Consider the following 22,080-nt stretch of genomic DNA (forward strand, 5'->3'; position numbering starts at 1 on the left):
ATAGTGGATATATTCACTGAATGCTTTTGTACTACAGCATTCATCTTATGAATGCAGCTGTTTGTGGCAAGGACATTTTCTTTGGTACAATGCACTTACAACAAAGGCACGTTGGCCACACATATGTAAGGCAAGAGTGTATTAAGGCAGACTTGCAACACAAAGTCTGTGATGGCAATGGCAGTGATCACTGCAGTGTATGTGTACAGACCATACTTCAAAATTCCTTTTGCATCATGCAGCAACAAGCGATATTTTCCAAATGCTTTAGTAAGAAACTGCAACTGCTATGCCTCCAAAAGCACACTATGAATCATTGCTTGCTCAAGAGTAATTATCAATATTGTTTCTTCTGTCATCAGTATTATGCAAAGTTCGAACTGAAAAGCAAAAGCAAGCATACAAACTGTTAACATACTCTGAAGAAATCAAGCTAAAACAGAGAAAACAAGTCTAAAAATTTTCTGAAGTTGAGAGTTACTCATAGTAGTGCAGATAATTACAATACTTCTACTACCAAGAATTCCACTTTCATATGTAAATCCAAAAAAAAAGGAGTCTAGGAGAAGGAACTCGGTAACATTACTAGAAATGCAATGAATTTTGGGAACACAAGGATGTTGCCAGCATACATCCCCAAAATGTCAAGGCCGTCTTGATGATATTTGTCAAAGTACACGCACTCATGCAATTTCTACAGTTTTTCATTATCTAGCAGTTACGCATAATTTCTGTACCAAAAATCTGCTTTCAATTGCAGTAAGATATCAATCAACAAAATGTTATCTGCAGTAAAGCTGTAACCAATTAGGAAATAAAATTAATAAATGAATTGACTTCTGGTTTTGGAGGAGAAAAAGTTTAATTACATTTAATTCAATATTTATAGATGAACATTTAATTCAATGCTTATATTCAAAGAAGCTGGGCATGCTATTCTGGAGACTACTTTTCGATACATTTCTGAAATTCCACAATTTATTCGAGCTTTTATTTTGGGATTGAAGAAAGAAGTGGGTGGGAGGGAAGAAAGTGAAATGTTTGTTTATCAGGTCATATTCTGCACTCAGTGTAATTTTACAGACAATTTTATCAATCTCTCATCACAAAAATCTGTACTAGGAAAACACATATAGTATTATGGGACAGCAGCAGACTGCTTCATAAAACTAACATATCCTACATTCAAAACCTGAGTACTGCAATCAAACACTATTCCTGGAATTCTCTGAGTGAATTTCTCTCCCTCTCTAACTTCTCCCTCTCCCTCTCGCTCAGTTCGTGAACATTCGCAATTTCTTCATCTCTGACATCAAAGCACAGGATTCCAAATCGAAAACCTTGGTTCCTTCAGGGAAAAACAAAAAAGACAAAAAAAAAAAAAAAAAAAAAAAAGGAAGAATGCTCATAGAACATACTGCAATTACTCTGAAAGTAAATCCAAGCAAGAGGGTATTTTAAGGGTATTTTACACACTCTTGTCCTCTTATCATGTAACAGAATAGAAGCAAGTTCGTATCTTTTAGAAAAGATTACTGAAATTTGCGTTATAAAAGTGATATGTAAAGAATTTTTTTATTGCTGCCTCTGATGACTAGCATCAGCACTTACTTTTTGCGGTCTTTGTCTCTCTTCAAACTAAGAGCAGGGGTAGAGAAAGTTGATTGTGATTGGAGTAATTCAGCATTAGCTTTCTTATGAATAAACATAGCTATTTCATCTTCTAGGCCTTTTTCCATTTCCTCTAATTTCAGTCTTGCTTCTTTAAGCATTAGCATACGATGTTCAAATTCAGTCTGTAACTATTTTAAAAGGCACAAAAAATAGTATTTCCAACTAGTAACACCAGATGGTGCTATCACAATTCAAAAACCCTCTGCAATTGAACAGCAAAACCTACCTCAACTTGTGTTAAAAGTCATAAGAAATCGCAATTATTTACCCAAACGGATAGGACTAAAACACAGCAATCCAGTAAAATAATCATTCATATCAGATTCTTCTCATAGAAGCCAGGCTACTACACAGAAAGTACAGGTGGAAACCATGGAAGGCACTAAGACAATATTAGATTTCACTAATCTTTATTATATCAAAATTAAGGAGAGCTTTAGAAAGGAAACAGTTGCCAACAGAAGGATTAAATCAGGATCTGGCAAGTAGAATCTACTTCCCTAAAACCCAGGGGGCAAGAAATTGTACACACCATAGTTACAAAGGTATGTGTTTTCACATATATATATTAATATGTATATTGATCAGATTTACATATTAAGATGTATACACACAAGAAGTCTGGTTGGAGGAGTTACTTGTGGGCTGCAGGCAGTTAACTGCTTTTCTGCAGTAATTATTATTTGATTGTTCTTTTTACATATTAATGGATTTTACTCTCCAGGTGCATTTTGACCAGTTTAAACCTACTGTGAAATCGCACAGGATAACCAAAGGCTACTTCCCTCCACCCCTCCTCACCTCCCATCTCCCCACACACAAACTCTCCTCAAATCCTGCTTCTGTGTCCATCTGTTCTGGTGTAACTCAATCTGAGTGCAGCTACACTGGTACAGAAATCAGAGAGATTTATTTCCATCCTTTGCAAAGAAGGAACTAAGAAATAACAACAAGTATAAGTGTAACAGTATGCCTGTTCTGCACAATAGAGCTGTCAGGTTTTGTGTATGTGGTATATGATTCATTTATTTATTTCATTGCAGCAGTGAACCAGATGCATTGCAAAACCAGGTATGCCAATAAAAACATTCGAAGTAGAAAGAGGCAGGTCCTAAGCAACTGTAAGTCTCGGGAGTGATAATGCTGCACATTGCACCCACGAGTTTCCTCTAAATGAAGAAGGAGAAAGCAATCTTAAGTACAACAGAAAATCCTGTTTGTCTTTAGTTTCCAGGTACGCACACACACTCTCAGAGAACGAGCTGCAAAAGTATGTGACAAATGTTTTTTAGGAGTGACTGCATGATCGCTTTCCCACATCAGGAACTGGAAAAAACACTATCCATAATTCAATTGCAATATGCAGAGCTCACAAACCACTGCATCTAAATCATAGAAGAAAAACATCAAGGGGTACCACAGATACTATGTAAGACCTAGCTGAATCTACTTTGAACAAGGCCAAGTATTCTTCCAGTTGGATAACCTCACACTGAGAAGGACTGAACCTGATTTTTTTTTCTTCACAAGTAGCATGGAGGACTTAACAGATTTAGAAAACAAAGTCTTAAGGTGCCTTCTTATTTAAAACATTCACCTGAACTCCTTGCAAAAACTGCTACATCTTTGCTAGGAGACTGAGGTACAGAAAAGAATATTAATATACACAGGTTTCCAATTTCAATTAAACCAGTGTTTGAAAATAAATATGCATGAGCACGATAAAGTCATGCAGCAAGTAGATGAGAATAACCTGTTTTGCCAGTCCAGCTTGATAGGACTAAATCTTCAATAACAAATTCAAGAAATGTTCCACATCTCCAAATATTCTTAAGACAGCTGGGAACAGATGAGATTTTAAAAACAAAACAAAAAGACCATCCCTCCTTCCCACTTGCAAACCTCTCAACATGAAGGTTAAGCTTATATTTAATAACTGAACCTGGAGGTCAAACAAACATACATGCCCCAGTCTCTTAGGCTGAAAAACAACCTAGGGGATTTTTTTTGTGAAATCTTGTTTTTTACAGAGCAACCTATGCATGAAAAACACCTACGGTGCTGCTGTGGCATACCTAAGTTTCTCAGCATACAGCTAGAGAAGACAAAGAAACGTCCAACCATTATATTCACCACTCTCTTACTTCACCATATCACCTCCTACTCTATTGACTTGTCCCAGCTATCCACAAAAGCCTTTAGACCAGGGGTGTCAAACTCATTTTCACTGCGGGCCACATCAGCCTCGCGGTTGTAACTGTAACTACTCCTATGTTTATACAGTCCTAAAGTTACATTCAGCACTTTGAAGGACTGTGAGGTTGATGTGGCCCCCCATGAAAATGAGTTTGACACCTCTGCTTTAGATCACTAGCTCACTCCTTCCATAAGAAAAAAAAAAAAGGCTGCCATTTATAGAATCATTTAGTTGGAAAAGACCTTTACAATCATCGAGTGCAACCATAGCCCTAACACTGCCCAGTTCACCACTAAACCATGTCCCAAAGTGCCACATCTACAAGTCTTTTAAACACCTCCAGGGATGGTGACTCCACCACTTCCCTGGGCAGCCTGTTCCAGTGCCTGACAACCCTTTCCGGGAATAATTTTTTCCTAATACCCAATCTAAACCTCCCCTGGTGCAACTTGAGGCCATTTCCTCTTGTCCTGTTGTTACTTGGGAGAAGAGACCAACCCCCTCCATGCTACAACCTCCTTTCAGGTGGTTGCAGAGAGCAATCAGGTCTCCCCTCAGCCTCCTTTTCTCCAGGCTAAACAGCCTCAATTCCCTCAGCTGCTCCTCATCAGACTTGTTCTCAGTTGCTTGTGTTTAATGAATCTGCTAATCCAATCAATCCGTGTAATCAATCTGCTTTTAAGCATCACTGCCCTCAAAATATCAGGAAATTATAAATATCAACTAGCTGCGATTTTGCTAAGAACTTAACTGTTCCAAATGGCAGCAAACAAACTCAAGACAGACAGGCACGCTTACCTGTTGCTTTGCTTCTTTCAATATTGCGTCTTTCTCCTTCATTCTCTGCACAAACTCTTGTCTTATCTCCTCCTTCTTCCTTCGCAGTTCAAGGTGGAACTCCTGCCTCTCTGCCTCAATGGCTTCCTGGAGACTGAAGTCCAAAAATGTAAGCAAGTCTCCAGAATGCTGCTCTATTCAATGTGGAAAACCAAGAATCTGGAACTTTATTTAAACAATTAATAGTCATCTGAAATACTAATTTCTACAGCCTCCCCACTAAAAAAAATCATAAACAAACCTAAACAGAAACAAGGATCTTATCTTTCTGAATTTTTATTGAAGTAAACAACCCCGAGTACAATTATTTATGCTAACAAGTCCTGAGCAATTTACATTTTGAACTAAATACAGCACTTTAGGAATCTCACATACTAAAAGACTTGAGTTATAACTTTCTGCCTCCAACATGCATAACCTTTTTCTTTCAGTTACTTACGAATAAGACACTGAAATTGCTAGAAAAACTCCCTAAAATTTACACGTTGTGAAACTTCAGTCTTAACATAGGACATTACGAAAACAATGCATCTGGAACATTAACAAACTAACTGATCGTTCCTATATGAAAAGGAAAACAACAGAACCCTCAAAATACATAGCAACCTCTTTATATAATGTCAAAATTTAAATATGGCAGAGTTACATTAATATAGACTAAATACAATTTCCTAAGTAATTCAGCATTCAAAAGATAAGAGTTGCTTTCCAACATGCATCAGCCGAAACCTCAATACTGCTTGTTTTTTCCTGAATCCTCTCTCCCAGAAGCTACTATACTGCATACATACCACACTTATATTTGAAATTATATTGGAGGTGTAAATTAGTTCAGATCATTGACCAAATATCTGGCAACAAAACAGAACAGCAAGTAATCAAAACATTACTTTTAAATCTATGCCTCCCTTCCCTTTAAAAAAATTGTAAAGGTTACTCTACTAGACACTTCAGTACACAAAGCAATTTTTTCCCTCCAAACAAGAGCTACTTGGAATTCAGGAATTTCCTTCATATCAAAGCATATCATAGCAAATTAAGATATGCTGGTAATTTATTCACATAGTACTAGAGGTTTGACATTTTCAGGGTTTATACTACTACTGCTATCACTCAGTGCTGGCAGGAGAAGTTCTGTTTTTGAGGGAAAAAGGCGCAGAGCTTGTACACAGATTTATCTCATCAACCAAAGTGCACTCTACCTTTGAAAAGCATTCCTGCGGAACGGAACGACACAAGTTCTTCCAACAAAACACTTAACACAAACTTCTCTAAGTCACAAGATTCCAGAGAGGCAGAACGGGTGGATCAGAGCTGTGCTAATGGTTATTACAGAAACAAAAGTATCTGTCCAGTATCTTGTAGGACACGGCTTATGAACAGATCAAAATATGGATAATGTTCTAGCTCTTATTCTCTTACACCATTAATCTCTTCTAACACTTCCCAAGGGCTGACTAGTCAGCCCTTCTCAGCTATCACGAGTTACTGTCCTTTGGCAGGTACCTCATGCCTTCCACTCCGATGTAAAATAAATATATAAAATACTTAAATTTGCTTTATATTTTAATGCACGTAAACAGTTTTGTACCAGTTTTTAAGTCTCATCTTTTACTGATTCTATTTAAACAATTTATAAATGGAAAGACTTATGAAAAAGGATATCTAAAAATTATTTAGAGCAACAGTAAGATTTAAAATCTCTCTTCTGTATTTAAATTTGGAATGACTGGACAGCTTCCCAATCCTAAAATTTCTTGATTGTATCGAAAATATAATCTAAAGAGCGAGAAGAATTATCTTGAAATTGCACATGCAGACTTAATGTTTGTAAGATCTCAAGGTCAGAGCACTTTTCCCACTCTTATTTGAGCAATACATTGCAACAAAAGAAATTCAGAACAACCACCTTTTGGTGGGTTTTGTTTGTTTGTTGTTTTGGTTTTGGTTTGTTGGTTGTTTTGGAGGGTTGGGGGCGGGGGGGTGTTGTTTTTCTATCAGCTATGAAGTAACTTAGGTCATCCTAAAATTGTACCTACCATGTGCAACGAGGGCATGGTTTTCACACAGGTATATTAATTCACACTATCTCTAAGTATAGACAGCATATGTAATACCAGTAAAGCTACAGCACAGGTTTTTCAAGTGCTACCAACCTCACTACACCCACTTCTGGGCCCTGTGTCAGTTCTGCTCGCTGACATGCTACCTTTGAGTGCAAAAAAAGCTGCGAGAGCAAGTGCTAGACTAAGCTAACATGGGCAATCGTATCTTCATTTCATTATGTGGACACCTTTAGACACAACCTAAGCTAGTTTATCAGGTAAAAGCAATTTTGTCTTGAAATTAGTAAAAGATTAGCTTTGAAGACACTGATATACTAAGTAATCAAATTACATGTATAAGGAAGAGAAGAAATAAAAGCGTGGGTTTTAAATTCCCCCTGCCCCCTAGACTAAATTGGTCTGGAAATCACAAAGACAAAATTAAAACAAGCTCTCTTCTTCTGTGTTTGGCATATCTGCAACATAATGATTCAAACAATCTTTGGCTTTAGGAGGCTTGGGGAGGAGGGGAACATAATTCAACAGATCTTAAGCCAATCCTTTCAACATTACTGCATCCATTGCTCACAGTAAAACACTTTTTTTACCTGAAGACTGGTTTCACTGCTTCTCATATAGCATATTACGAAAATCAAACTCACAGATTCTCTCATTCCTCTGGGTTGGACCTCTAGAATTTTATACTCTGTACAAAACCACTTGTAAACTTGATATGTTAAAGATAATTATTTAAATCATGTATTCTTGTTGAGGTTTTGGTGGAAGGGAAAGGATTGTGAAGAAAGTCTACATCTTACTAATTCATTACATTCCTCATAACAGCACTATCACCTACCTTTCCTCAGAAGGCCAGCTTTGACATACAGTTTCTCCATCTGCATAAGACTCAGAACATGGAAGCCTAAATATAAAGATGCAAATCAAACACGTTATGTTCATAAATAAAGATTCTTACTGAAGTGAATTAAACTCCCAATGGAACACAATGTTTGTGCACTTTGAACACAGATATTTACACAATATTTTACAGTTTGTTCATTTAAATTTAAAAAAACTTTCAAATTTGAAAACTACACTTGTAACTTTTTGCATAACATTCCACTATCAATGAAGGTATATCACAAAAACTAACAAATTTAAAAGTTAACTAGTGGCAGGTATTTTTAGCATGGTCACTTGACTCAGTGAACTACCTACGTTGATATTAAGCAACATTAAGGATGTGGGAGATCTAAATAATTACCATTTTCCCAGAGAAAGCATGAAAAACAGGTATTCTGGATGTGGTTCAGTCTTACTATTCAGAGGTTAAAATATTTAGCTCAAATACAAAGGTCTGCAGTCAGTCTGATGAACTCCATTCCCAAGTGACTTCTTGAGGAAGAAGTCTAATAGCTTTTCAGATACCAGGTTTCCTTTCTTAGTAAAGACAACCACAGTCATATCAACCTGCCTCTACATGTAAACTTACTCACATTACTGGATCCTTCCTGTTTTTCTGTCATCATCCTCAAAATAGACTGAAAAATTAACATGTTTTTGCTCAAGAACTGCAAGGTCTGAATAGCCCAGTTTCTGGGAAGAACAAAGCATGTAATATGTGACTGCCCACATACTGAGAAACCGAGATGCTTATGTTACAATTATGTTTAACTGCAATTATGATGAAGAAAAGATTGTAAATACGAGCACAGAAAAACAACTAAACGAGAGAATTATTAACGTCAGAGAATCCAAATACGTAAGCATACAGCCTGAATATCAGTCTTGCCTATTAGTTTTCTTCGTTCAAAACAATAATGTCCCCTTAAGCAACAACATAGCTGAGACTGGAAAATGGATCTACAAAATGTCCAACTTCAAAACAGTAGTAATCCTCTCCTCTCTTGCAAACATCTAAGCTTACTAGATATGTATATACTTAGAAGTCTGTTTGGCTGGAAGCACTCTTCATGTCTAGATTTCTGTTTTCAACAATCCTCAGTTTCTCCATTCAGGACATCTCGCTAATTATCTCTTGCTGAGACTGACCTGGAACTAGGAATTCATGTTCCTAACAGGCATAATTGAACAATCAAAAAGACAGGACTATATCATCCACACAAAAAAGGTCTATCTTTACTTTTCAACAACGAAGAAATGCAAATCCTAATTCGAAGTATTAAAAAATGATAATAAAAGCCCTTCCTGGATTTACATCCAACAGATACTGCATAAAATGCATACACTACCCCCCCAAATACTCTGCTATCCATTGACTTCGTTACATAGATGTTGCCATAACAGACTTTCCAAGCCCATTCCTGACTGGCTGCTTTTCATGGCTTGGAAACCAAATTATACCTATATGACTAAGTTCAGCCTTAGATGGTATTCCACATATTCCCTGAAGCACCATATGGTGGATTCTTCATTTTTAAAGTGGTTTACCACATGTTGAGTTTTAATCTGATATGGTATATACATGACTGCAATTCTCATGACCTTTTGGTATGACACTCCACTATGAAACTGATTTCTTCATAAAAAAGTTTTGTATATTGCTTTTGCAAGGTATATGAATGAGATTTATTAAGTTCCCAATTACCTATTAATTTATGTTATGCTAATTATTGCTATCCAATTTACATAAATAATGGTTTGCTAAAATGCCAGTATAAACCAGGTCTCCTGAAAGCAGCAGAATAACCCAAATTCCTATGGATGATTTTATGTTCTATTATCTCAATGACTCTAATAGCCAAAGCCCTGCTTGCATTTTTACAACTTTTTAACTATACAGTTAGTGTCCCTAATACTTCCTAAATATTGTTTACTTATTGTGAGTACTCGCATGGTACACTGATGCACAGTAGCCTCAGCTACTTCCAAATCAGCCATGACCTTCTCATCCTACTGCAGCACTGCCAAGCTCCTAGGAGTTTCAAAAGACAGTACTTCATCCAGAGGTAATGATTTACTGACAACAAATGCACATTGGCTGCCCAACAACTGGTAGGAGCAGAGGTCTTCTGCTTTTCCTGCAGTGAGAACACTAACCATGTAAACCCACCCCTGGAAGTATCCAAACCTTTACTGCAGTTTGAAAAAGGGAGAGTTGGTTCATAAGTTATTAGGGAGAGACTAACAGACTGATCATGTAAACTTCATTTTCCCTGGAAATCTGGTTAATGAAAAAGGTACTTTTTAAAATGTGATTGCAAGTAAACAAATGAAAGAGTTATTATGACACAAATTCAGAAAAAATATAGGATTAGGGAATAGGGATTTTTTAAAGTGTACATAAGACAGTCACTTCAGACTACTACTATCTTTATTTTCCATCCTTGCAACTAGTAATAAAGATGAAAATGTATTTCTGTTATGTGCTGAAATAATATCTTTCCATGTCTCCCATAAAAAATAAAGCTTGACAAAAGGTTCTTTCACATGTAAGAGTGAATGCCTTTTGGTCTGAAAAGCCTTTAGTGAAAAGCCTTTAGGTCTGCCCATGACCCATCTCACAAGATATCTGAAAATCCAAGAATTACTGGTTTTGCTTTACAGTTGCATAAAATTTTGGATGAATAAACTACTGTTGTACTTTTAAATCCAGAAGAGTGGTACAGGAACTGCACAGGCAGCTTTTTCACAACATGCCAAAAAGCAGGGTGTGTTAGCTACTCTAGTGTCAACGTTCAATTATTCAAGTCTAGCAGAAATTTTCTAAATTTACATAGAATAACCCAATTCCAATTACCCAATTTAGTATGTTGACAGCTACATCACAGGCACAAAATATGACTTCTCAACATGCACTTTGATCATTTACACAAGTAGCATGACATTTTAATCATCAGTCATATACTGCTATGCAATATCAACTGTACTTTAAAACTACAGATCTTAGAATACAAGCGTATGTATTGTAAAGATGTTTATGGACAAAGAGGATGACAATTTAGTAACACATTTTTGCCTAGAAGAACAGGATAGTCCATATTATGAAAGATATTTAGCTTTACAAGTCTGCAAAATGGGAAGCACTGACCTTCCTCTATAGAGAGAGACGTTTTCTTTTACACTACTGAAGATGACACTTTTTATTGTTTTCTCAGTGGGTTCATAAAACACCTTATGTCAGGGATGTCAAATTCATTTTTACTGGGGGCCCACATCAGCCTCGCGGTTGCCTTCAAAGGGCCGAATGTAATTTTAAGACTGTATAAATGTAGGAGTAGTTACCTGCTGAAAACGAGTTTGACACCCCTGCCTTATGGGTATGGCCACATTAGTCTGCTAATTACACTACATACTGACCCTCTAAATACTCTTCCCTTTTTATGGTATCATAAAATGCCATAAAACGTCATAAAAAGACAATCCGATCATTAAGTAAAACAAGAAGTAAACAAATCAGTCAGTTCAAAGCACTAGAAGCTGTTTTCAATGCAAAGTCATATTTTGTTTTCATGTCTGGTCTAAGTCAGTATTTTCCACCGTGTCTATGCAATAATAGCACTTGGCTAAACCATGAAGGCTTGAACAACTCCTGAAGCATCAGTTCTTCCCCACTGGGATTCTAACCACTTAAAAAAATACAGTCCCACACATAACGTGACCAAAGGAAGTTGGAAGAGGGAGAAGACAGAATTGGAAATAAAAGATTAAGCAAACTGGATACCAAAATTGTAAATACTTCCTGCAAAAAGCAGGTTTACTACATGAAACAACTAAGTGTCTCTAACTCTCTGCTTGACTTTCCTTTGGAATCTTCTATGAACTGCCTACAGTCTAGGAAGAGATTTCTTGACCTGAAAAGGCTAGACAGTTGTTACTATGACAAATAATGTGGGAAGCCAACAGTTGAACCATTCATTTTGTCAAAGTTTTTGCTTCAGTTCCTTCTGAACTTTGAGTCCAACCAAACCATTGTTCAGAATCAGACATCGTTAAGAGTGAAAGTAAACCAGCATGCTAATATATAAGGAAAATAATTTTAAAAGCATAATAGTATATGTTCCTGAAGAAAACTGACATTCTCCATGACAAAAAGATTTCAGAAATACAACTAGCTTGTATGCCTTTAAAAGCAAAGCTCATATAATCCCATATACTTCTCCATGAAGATAACTGAATGAACAGCTACATACTTACTCTGATTAAAAAAAAAAATTCTTTCTCTCTTAGAAAACCTATTCCACGTATGAACCCTGCTCTATATTGGGTTGATACAGTCAAATGTGAACTGAATGGATGCTGAAAGCAAGTGCTGCACATGAAGTCCTTTACCTGACTGTTCCATTCTCAGGGTCAATGTCTCTGAAGCCCATCTCCTCCAGTCTGCAGCGTCTGTACAACTCATAATGGCGTACATGAGTCTGCTCTCTTAAGTCTTCCATATTTGTACAAATAAGCATCTTGCGAAGCTTTACAAAGTCACAGTGGTTCTCATTTTCCACTAATCCATTAAAAGAGGAAGATTTTCTTATTATTATGTGCAAGTAGCAAAATTGTCAAAACGTATTTTAAACAGCATTGAGATTTATTTATTTAGTCTACTAATTATACTTCCAGGAAAAAGTATCTCATTGTTTATTACACCTTTTATACTTCCTTATAATTTCTAGTATACACATTGAAGCACTAACTGTAAGTACTGAGGAACATGTTCCAACACGTCCTGATTCCCCATTCGAGTTGAACAATTATAAACTTCTCTCTTTTTTTCCCCATTCTTTACTGACAATCATAAAACTTTGAAATTTGGTACTGGTGGAGACACTGACACCATGCTAACCTACTCAAAAACTACATACACCTCGATTCCAGAGATGCATCAGTGCTGATGAAACAGTTAGTGCACACTTCGAGTATCAATTGCTAAACTCCTTAAACTGTTGATCCAAAATACAATCAATATGGCATCAGTGGACAATACCAGCCCCTTTTAGTATTGGTGAATTTTATACTTCAATAGTAAAAGATAAAAATCTTGTAAAAATACCTTCGAGAATTCATTTACCTTGTACAATGCCCCAAGGGTACCGACGAGCTCTCACCGTTTTGTTTCCAATTTTCACCTCTTCCATACTTCCTACTACAGCAAACGGCAAATGCCCCTGTAAGAGTCACACCAATACAGTCTTCTGTCTCAGCATTCTTATGTCAGAACTGAAAAGCAAACACTCCAGAAACAAATTACAGGAAAATAACACCATTTCAGGAAAAGCCAACAGGCAATTTCAAACAAAAAATTAGTTTGAAAGGATCAGTAGCTAGTCTAACTACTGATACGAAAGTCAAGCTACACTAACAAAACCGAGAGGAATGGCTGATAGACCCGCCAGTTCAGAGGAACCTCGACAGGCTGTAGAAACAGGCCAACAGGAATCTCATGAAGTTCAAACAAGAACAATGTCAAGTCCTGCATGCCAGGAGGAATAACCCCATGGTCCAGTACATGCTGGGGGACAACTGTCTGGAAAGTCACTTTACAGAAAAAGACGTGGGGTTCCTGGTGGACAACAGGTTGGGCCTGATTCAGCAGGTTTGCCCCAGTGGCAAAGGCAGCCGACTACATTCCGAGCTGCATTAGGAAGAGTATCAGCAGTAAATCGAAAGCTGCTCTGAAACACATCCCTCTGATTGGCATTCAGGCAGTTCATATCCCCAGTAACAGCCATGAGGCAATCACAGGTTTGAACCTGAGGTATGGTTATTGCTGTGGGCTTGGCCAAATGGCCAGAAATACCGCCTGGGTACTGACTGCGTGCTGACCCACTACTGAATAAAAAAACACATTATTAACTGGAAAATAAATCACTAGCAGAGCACAAAAAAGGTAAGAGCCCAGCACCTTTCTCCCCAGCAGAAGGACCTGTTACTGAATGGCAGCCTGCACATCCTCACTCCCTGGCACAAGGGACAGAGGTGGGGATGGCAGAGCCATACACTCCGGTGCAGCCCAGTACATGCAAACCTATGTTCATGTGCATTTACAAAGATATATACACATGAACAGCAAATACAGACAGAGGACTCAAAGCAATGATGTGTAGCTTCACAAGCTTAGTTGAAGTTGGCAGATGCTCCTGGGAGGATATGAAAGGACAATAGTAAAAAAGCCAGAATTATATCTGACTTCTTAATCCCCAGAAAAAAATTGTCCTCATTTCAAATGAATGTACTAAGTAAAAGGAAAAAGCAGATGGAAGACTTGCTGTCGTAAAGACCAGAGAAAACTGGAGAAACAAGCACTTGAATGTCTTCCCTAACAGATGTAAGGTAGTGTTTGCTGAGGAAAAAAGCAAAGCAAATCTGCCCATCTATGTTAGTAATTATATATTAATTATCCAGAAATCAGAAGAAGTATGTATGAGGGAGAACCTCTATTCTGCTGCTGAGCCAGAAAAGAAAAAGCCTCCTAAAACAAGTGGTGTCAACAACAGAGGGACAGGAAGATTTGGAGTAGGGGAAAAACAAACAAACAAAAAAGCTTTTTAAGGAAAAAGAAAAATAAATAAACAAAAATAAAGAGGCATGAATCAGCATTAGAGGGTGATGCTTTAGTACTGAAATATCAATGTCTTTGTCATTTACTTACATTCATGATGGTATTAATTTCAGAAACGGTTTCATCATCAGTTGGAAACTGGTATATCTGGATGTCATTATTAATTAATTCATTCATTATTTTGTTCTTGAAATTCTGTAGTTCAGTTTTAGAAATGCTGTCTGCTTTGCCTATAATTGGTATAATGTTCACCTATTAATGATACAAATTATATGAAAGGTGTAAGACTTCAACTTCGAGGTGACCTACTTTAGAAATTTTACTGTTTGGTGATACGCTCTTTAAAACATCCCCTGTAGTCCAAGTTTTTCCATCAATTGATAACCAAGCTTCACAAACCACGAAAAATAGATTCACTGGCATCATTTAACAAAATAAGAACAGATTATTTAATATACTCCCTTAAAATTAATCGATTCTGAGAAAAGAACAAGGAAGGTGGTCTCACGCAGTGAAGTACTCAAAAGAACAGCAACGCCTACTTATTAACTAAATTACATTAAGTATTTATCTCTGCTAAAAAAATAATTGGTTTCGTTTACAGCACTGGGAGACATTGGTCAGGTGTTAAATGAAAGTCGACAGTTTAAATAAACAAAGAAAAAGAACATGGCTACTAAACCCCACCTACCTCTGAGCCTCTTCCTTAGGTTCCTTTCAGCTACAACATCTTGTTCACCTCAACACTGCAGCAAAGAGTTTCTCAGGTATCTGATGCAAGCAGAGGACTGACAAAGACTGAAAAATCTTGCTTATCAGTCTTTACACTAATTATTCGGAACTCAAAATTTAGTTCTACTAAGGTAAACTGCCCTATTTCCTAAAATAGTTACAACAGTAACTTAGGAAGGTAGTAGATGCCAATTTTGTCTTAAAAATACTATCACCACTCCCATAATATGCATTTTCCAGAATTAGATACAAAGAATTAATGCCCACGTCCAAATATTTTGAGAGAACAATACAAATAATTCTTCCAGATTTCAGAAGACAAGGGTTTTACAGTTCCTTGATCATAGATGCAAAAAGGAAGGAAGGGGGGGAAGAAAAAACCCACACACATTCTTCTTATTTTCCTGAATATTCTGTCTGAATGGAAATGCCTACACATGGAATCTCAAGAATGGATTCAAAAATTATTTTTTTAAATAAGTCTTCTCTCTTAAGCAAAAAGTCCAAATGAAAAAACAAGCATGCCAGCTCCAAAGTATGTCTTCTCAGATTACCTCATGATAGTCCTTAATTGTGTAGCATACACAACCTAAGCACATATGGGGTAAAATATCTAAAATCAAATAAAATGCTAGAATTTTTTTTATAACTGAGTTAATTGAAGATTATATAAACAATCTATTACAGCTAGGAGTAATTCACAGCTTCAATCAAATTAGCTGAGGGACATCAATTTAGGTTTTCTATCATATAGCTTTAAAAAGGGATGGAACAGAGTCCTCGGAATTAAATTAACCTTTACTCTGTCTTTTCAACATCAAAGCTTTTCAAGCACTTGTTAATTAGGAGAGAATTTCTTAGTTAATGAATAGCAGAGAAAGACTACTGAGGAGACCAGTAACAAAAGAAAAGGAAAATCACCAGAAACTGTGATTACAGATATCAAAATTGATGTTAAATCACAACCATTGTATTAAAATTTAAAAGCAATACTACTTTGGCTTTATATAAGCAACAACAAAAAAAAAAGTTCTCTTTGCTTAAATCTGTTCAACAAAATTAGTTTCTGCTTGCAGCACCTAAGGATTACTTGAAAATTAGTATGTCAGTACTTTCATCCAAGAATAACATTAATTGAAATCACACATTTGTACTAACAAGAGACTTAAATTGTGCTGATTTGGATCGCATACAGATGTGCCCCAAGTCCCACTGCTCCCCCCTCTGCCTACTACTCCCTCAGTAACCGACTCCTTTCCAACCACTTCCCCAGCTACAACTCTCACCAACTCCAAAACTGACTTTTGCTAGAAAGCTATCAGCCATTAATACAGAATCGATTTAATCCGATGTAAATGTCTACACTTGCTATAAAGCCAACAGTCCTGCCCTTCCCTTTGCCTGCAGCTGCTCATTGCCAGGTAGAACTAAAATCTGCACAGCTGTCCAAGGAGACATATCACTTTTCAGCTTGATCAGTGCCCTAACCAAGCAAGTATCTTCAGCTTTCAGTCTAAATCAGTTCCCTCATCCAGGGAACTGGCTGCCCAAAACACTTAAGCATGCACAATGGGAAGAAGCAGCTGAGACTGTCTCATTCAATAACAATGCAGACTGACCATATAAAGTCACCAGGATAAACTTTATCCATCCACATCACTTCTGTGTTTGCCAGCAGCAAATTCAGGCCTCTGATCAGCCTTCTCCCTGAAATGCAAAGTGTCGCTTCTCCTCCCATTAGAAAATATGCCATTACTCTAAATTAAGATTTTCACGTAACACCTTACAGCAACACGAAAACATCTGTTGCCCCTTTATGCTATAAAGAAGGAAAAACAATACGTATACTTGAAATTATTATTGCTTGATATCTTGCAGGCTCATTGAATGTGTATCTCTACAAATCAGTACAAAAATTTCCAAAAATTCTTTTTGAAGAAAAAAAACCCTCATACCCCACAAGGTACACGTCATTTCCTGACAACAGTAATCTGTATATAATTTGACAAGAATGACTTAAAAATGCAGTTGCATTAGTTGAATAATCACTAGTTCCTAGCAAGAAATCATACAGAAGATTCCCTTAATCTGTGAAAGAAACCTGGTCTGTAGTGATTCAGTCCTAAGCAAAACCACAGGACTTTGCAATGTCTAAAAGGTAGATGCCAAATTCTTAGCTAGTCGTCCAATTTATAAGCAATAGAGAAAAATTAATTGCCCTTAGATATGCCTGCTTTTTTCTCCCATGAGTAAAAAGACAATATAGGATGACCCTATTCTATTCCAAGAATCCTCTTTGAGCTGTGTAACGTGGTCTTGTTGTATACCAAGCAGACCATAACAAAAGGATAACACTGTACACTGTGGTGGATACAGGAAGAAACTGAAGACAACTTTTGACAGAGACTTACAGACTAGATGTAGGCATGTTGTTGTACCACCTTTTCTTTATGGAATCCTGTACTCAGTGAACGTGCCCAGGGACTCCCACATCCTGAGAAATCCCGAGTTCTGAACTGCCACCAGGAGAATTCAGTACTAAAAGCATCGCAAACGTGTTCCACAATGAGATGGAAACCAAACTACAGTTAAAGTACATTTTGTGTGTCTGTGTGTATATGCGTATTTCTGTAGTAAAATCTGAAAGCAGAGGTCATTGCAAAGGATAAAACAACAAAGTTACCTGCCGCTCATGTTCTCTCTGAGCCAAAGCAGAACCAAAAATATTTAGAGTAGGTGGCTAGAAGCTAAAATCCCCCAAAGCAGAATTACTTTCATTTCATCCAGATGGAAAAATATTTTCTCAGGATGCTGGGACTCATGGATCCATTTCCTTTTCTTTTGGAAGAAACAGTGTTTTAAAACGAGTTCAGTAAAGAGAGGGCATAACCTAGAAACCAAGTATTTTTGTGGCTTAACACAACCTCCAACTTGAAACTCTGAGTGGAACAATATGCTCCATGAAACTGTCCCATTTTCTAGTATCAAGTCTCTTTAGCTATTTAGTTTGTATTACAGAATCATTTCACTAACATTTTAATCTGGCATAAAGCAACAGCCTAGCAGAAAGAAGTGACCCAGTTCTCCCGCTACCTTTGTCCCATCATACCTCCCCCTCACTTGCTCTGTGCTATTGAGAAAGCTCAAAATGCAAAATACATTCACAAACAAAATTACAAAAATACCAAATGTGCTCAGCAATCGCAAATGCGGAACAGACAGCTGATTTGATCCTCGTTATCTTGAAGAAACATCTCACAAACAAGTAAACGCAGAAAGAAAATTTAGCAGGAGAGGCTCTAGTAAAGCACAAAGGAAAGGGCTGGAGGAACAGCAAACGCGTTTCAGTTTTCCAGTTTCTCAAAATTTCAACGACTCGTACCCAAACGATATAAGGTTTCGTAAAATGGGTTAAACATTTAGCTTCATCCAGTTCACACAGGAAGAAATGTAAGAATTTAGAAAGTGAAAGTAATCACACAAGAAACTGCTATTTTTAAGCTTTCAAAGCAAATCAAGATGTGACGTTTAAAACATTAATGCAGCCTATCTTCGAAAAAGCCGTGCTGGCAGGGTGTTCCCTTCGTGGCCCTTGCCTCTTCAGTTATCTGTAACAAAGATCTTCACATTGCTGCAAAGCTCGCTCTTTGCCAAATTTCCAGCAGTCCCAAGACTCGATAGTGAACTAGAAACAAGCTTCATTACAAATATTACAGCACTCATGAAAGGTACCCTATCCAATCACAAAAAGATGTTAGTCATTTGTTAAAGTAAATTTGGTGTGGTTCTAATTTTTTTGAAACCTCGTTGTGCTTCTTTTTGCACCGCTCTTGACAGATATCTCTCTCTCATTTTGATTTGTAAATGATGATGATGTGATGAACTGCAAGCTACTTGTGGAACCTGTTTATTCTGAACATAAGTATACCGGTACCAAAAAAACCACCCCAAACCAACCACATGATATAGAACTGAAAGGAGGTGGAGGATCTACAAGCTGCAAGATGCTTCAGAAACTAGAGACAAATTCTTAGAACTCTGTTCCGAAGTCTTACCTTGCTGTCTAGTCTTTTCATGGTTAACAAATCTAGGCTTTTTAGGGAATGGCCTGTAGGTGAAATGAAATAGAGGCAGACATGGATGCGAGTATCATGGTAGCTAAATAAAGAACGTTTAACTTTCAATTCTTCCTGAAGATAGGCTTCAAATTGTGCATCTATATAATCCACTATTGGCCGATAGCTGTAAGAAACAAAATTTAACAACCAGAGATTAGCTACTCCTAAATAGAGCCAAAGTAAAAAAGGAATTCCTCTTGTATTGTTTGTGGATTTTTGCTTTACATGTCAAAAGGCTGCCCAAGTGTCTAGCCAGTACAGCAGAAAATTAAATGTACAAGTAATCTTAATTTGTGAAAGGCTACTCAAAAACGAATTGTGCACCTAATACAGATATAATATGTCCTAGCTACTATTAGTGAAAAAAGCTACATAAAGTTAGTTATAACAGATTCTCCTAAGTGACGTTTTATAAATTTTGGCAATCAAGCTGTGCTACTGCAGAACTCTTAGATACAAGGAAGATACAAGAAACTCTTAGGGACAATACAAGCACAGAAGGAACATGCAATTACCAGTACCAAGAAACAGGACCTCCTTTATCTTCTGAAGATGCGGTACTGTACATGAGAGAGCTCTTAAACAATAGAGAAAAATTGAAAAGCAGGAATGTAAGAGAATAAAGTAAATCTGATTTGCAGTAAGTACTGTTTAAGTATACTTTATCCTACTTAAAACCAGATTATAATCTGCTTTCTGACACAAAGCGTTGCTACATGTTCAAGCAGTGTGCCCTTACTTTTCTGCTGCTACACAAAGTTTACAAACCAGACCAAATGCTAGCAAAAGTCAGAAGTAATTGCTACACACAAAATTAAAAGAAAGACTAAAAGGCAGATTCTATACCATACATCAAAACCTCTGATATCTATACTAATATCTACTTGCACCTCATTCATCCCAATCACTAGCTACAGCTATTTTCCAGTCATTTCATAAGGCATAGCTGTCATGATAATCTTAATGCGACTCTCTAACCTTCATTGGTAATTACCACCATTATTGTAATTACCACTCATGTAGCACAAAGGATTGCTAAAACTCTTTACAATTAAGGTGAAATAAACAAAATCTGCTGAGACAGTTCAATATTTTAAAACCTTCAATTCATAAAAGCAAAGACAAAAAACATTCTGAAAGACACTAGCATGGTACCTCTACAACTTCTGATTAAGCTGTCCAATATAAAAAACAAAGGTTTTCAGTAATCCACACGCTGTTCCTTCCAGTTTAAGGTCCTAAATATGTTCCAATCAAATTGTTAAATATCCTGTAGATCTAACCTATATAATCTACAGTAACTTATAACCTGTTTGATTGTTTCATTAACCTTCTCCCTGCCTTCCTCCACCCCAAAAGAAACTCTAGTCGCTATTGCATATTTTATTGACACACATTTATAAAAGATTATATCATTAAGAAAGGGGCAGAGTTAATCTGATTTTTCAAATAATTTCCTAGATGAGAAGAATCACAGAATCTCAGAATGGTTGAGGTTGGAAGGGACCTCTGGAGATCATCTAGTCCAACCCACCTGCTAAAGCAGGTTCAGCCAGAGCAGATCACACAGGAATGTGTCCAGGAGGGTTTTGAATGTCTCCAGAGAAGGAGACTCCACAGCCTCTCTGGGCAGCCTGTTCCAGTGCCCTGGCACCCTCAAAGTAAAGAAGTTTCTCCTCATATTCAGATGGAACCTCCTATGCCTGTCTGTGCCCATTGCCCCTCATCCAATTGCTGGGCACCACTGCCCAAGAAAATCATGTTTACTACAGCATACAGAGAAAACAAATATTTGGAACATACGTAAGTCAAATATTTACTACAAAGCCCAAAGAAAAATCAACTTGCAATTGGTGATCAAAACTTCTGCATACCAGGGCAACAAGAGGACACTTACTTATCTTCTTTGTTCATCTGGTCACCAAATCCCACTGTATTTACAATGGTCAGCTTCAAAAGAACATTACTTTCCTGGAGTTCATAAGTCTGGGCTCTAAGTCGTACGCTTGGCAGAAAATGCGTTGACACAGGGTCATCAAAATTGGTGTTAAACAAACTGTTTATCAAGGTTGATTTCCCACTTCCAGTTTCCCCTAAAGTTAAACAGAAGGGTTGGGGAAGACATTTTGCACATCAAATAAATACCGACTAAACACAGAAAGTGTTATCACAACAACTCAAATTTACACAAAAACTTGTCAACTGATTTCTCAGAGCAAGATGGTTGCATGCGTTCCTTTCTCACAATGAGCACTAAATATCTTTTAATTTTTTCATCCTACAGATAAGAGAGACTTACCTACTAATGAGCAATAAGCAAAACAGTCTCTTGACACTTTGGTTTCTTTAAAGGTGTGAATTAATTTCCTACAGATTTTTAAAAGCTAAGCAACTAGCTGTGAAATCACGAGGTTCAACACAGGTACTTTATGAATAACAGTAAAATACTAGAGCAAACATTTGTAAGTATAGAAATACTTCAGTAACACCACCTTGGAATTTTAGGAATTTTTGATCTGAAGCTCTTTGTTGCAGTAAGAACAAGAGTGTAGCCCAGTTTACTCAAAAGAATCCAGGAAGCTGTTCATAAATCAATAGAATCATAGAATCATTTCAGTTGGAAGAGACCCTCAGGATCATCAAGGCCAACCATAGCCTAACGTAACTCTAGCACTAAACCATGTCCCTAAGACCCTCGTCTAAACGTCTTTTAAACACCTCCAGGGATGGTGACTCCACCACTTCTCTGGGCAGCCTGTTCCAATGCCTGACAACCCCTTCTGGGAAGAATTTTTTCCTAATATCCAATCTAAACCTCCCCTGGCACAACTTGAGGCCATTAATAAATGCCTGGCATCCATTTTCAACATTTTTGGTCTTCATATTGTTTATGAAAATAGTAAATATAAAAACAAACGATGGATACAAATAAGCAAAGTTGGGGGAAGGGGTGGAATTATA

At 37.1% G+C, this 22,080-nt stretch overlaps 1 protein-coding gene across 1 annotated transcript; it reads right to left on the reverse strand.

The window, feature by feature from the left end:
- Positions 1–1,607: 1,607 nt before the first annotated feature.
- Positions 1,608–19,126, reverse strand: SEPTIN10 (septin 10). The gene is made up of 6 exons (XM_065651637.1): positions 19,057–19,126; positions 14,360–14,521; positions 12,779–12,875; positions 12,046–12,214; positions 4,670–4,802; positions 1,608–1,802 (listed from the first exon to the last, which is right to left on the reverse strand). Exons 1-6 carry the CDS (start codon positions 19,075–19,077, stop codon positions 1,608–1,610), a joined length of 777 nt encoding a protein of 258 aa, XP_065507709.1. The 5' UTR covers positions 19,078–19,126.
- Positions 19,127–22,080: the final 2,954 nt, after the last annotated feature.

The sequence above is a fragment of the Caloenas nicobarica genome, chromosome 1 (genome assembly GCF_036013445.1).
Source record: "Caloenas nicobarica isolate bCalNic1 chromosome 1, bCalNic1.hap1, whole genome shotgun sequence".
Classification (NCBI taxonomy): domain Eukaryota; kingdom Metazoa; phylum Chordata; class Aves; order Columbiformes; family Columbidae; genus Caloenas; species Caloenas nicobarica.

What these genes read in the sequence shown, in the direction of transcription:
- SEPTIN10 (XM_065651637.1), bottom strand. Translation starts at nt 19,077, where the DNA reads ATGAAAAGACTAGACAGCAAG. An exon ending in CCTGAGAATGGAACAGTCAG is followed by an intron (nt 4,803 to 12,045) that starts GTAAAGGACTTC and finishes TTTGGACTTCAG; the next exon opens with TCTCCAGGAAGCCATTGAGG. An exon ending in TGAAAGAAGCAAAGCAACAG is followed by an intron (nt 1,803 to 4,669) that starts GTAAGCGTGCCT and finishes CTTTTAAAATAG; the next exon opens with TTACAGACTGAATTTGAACA.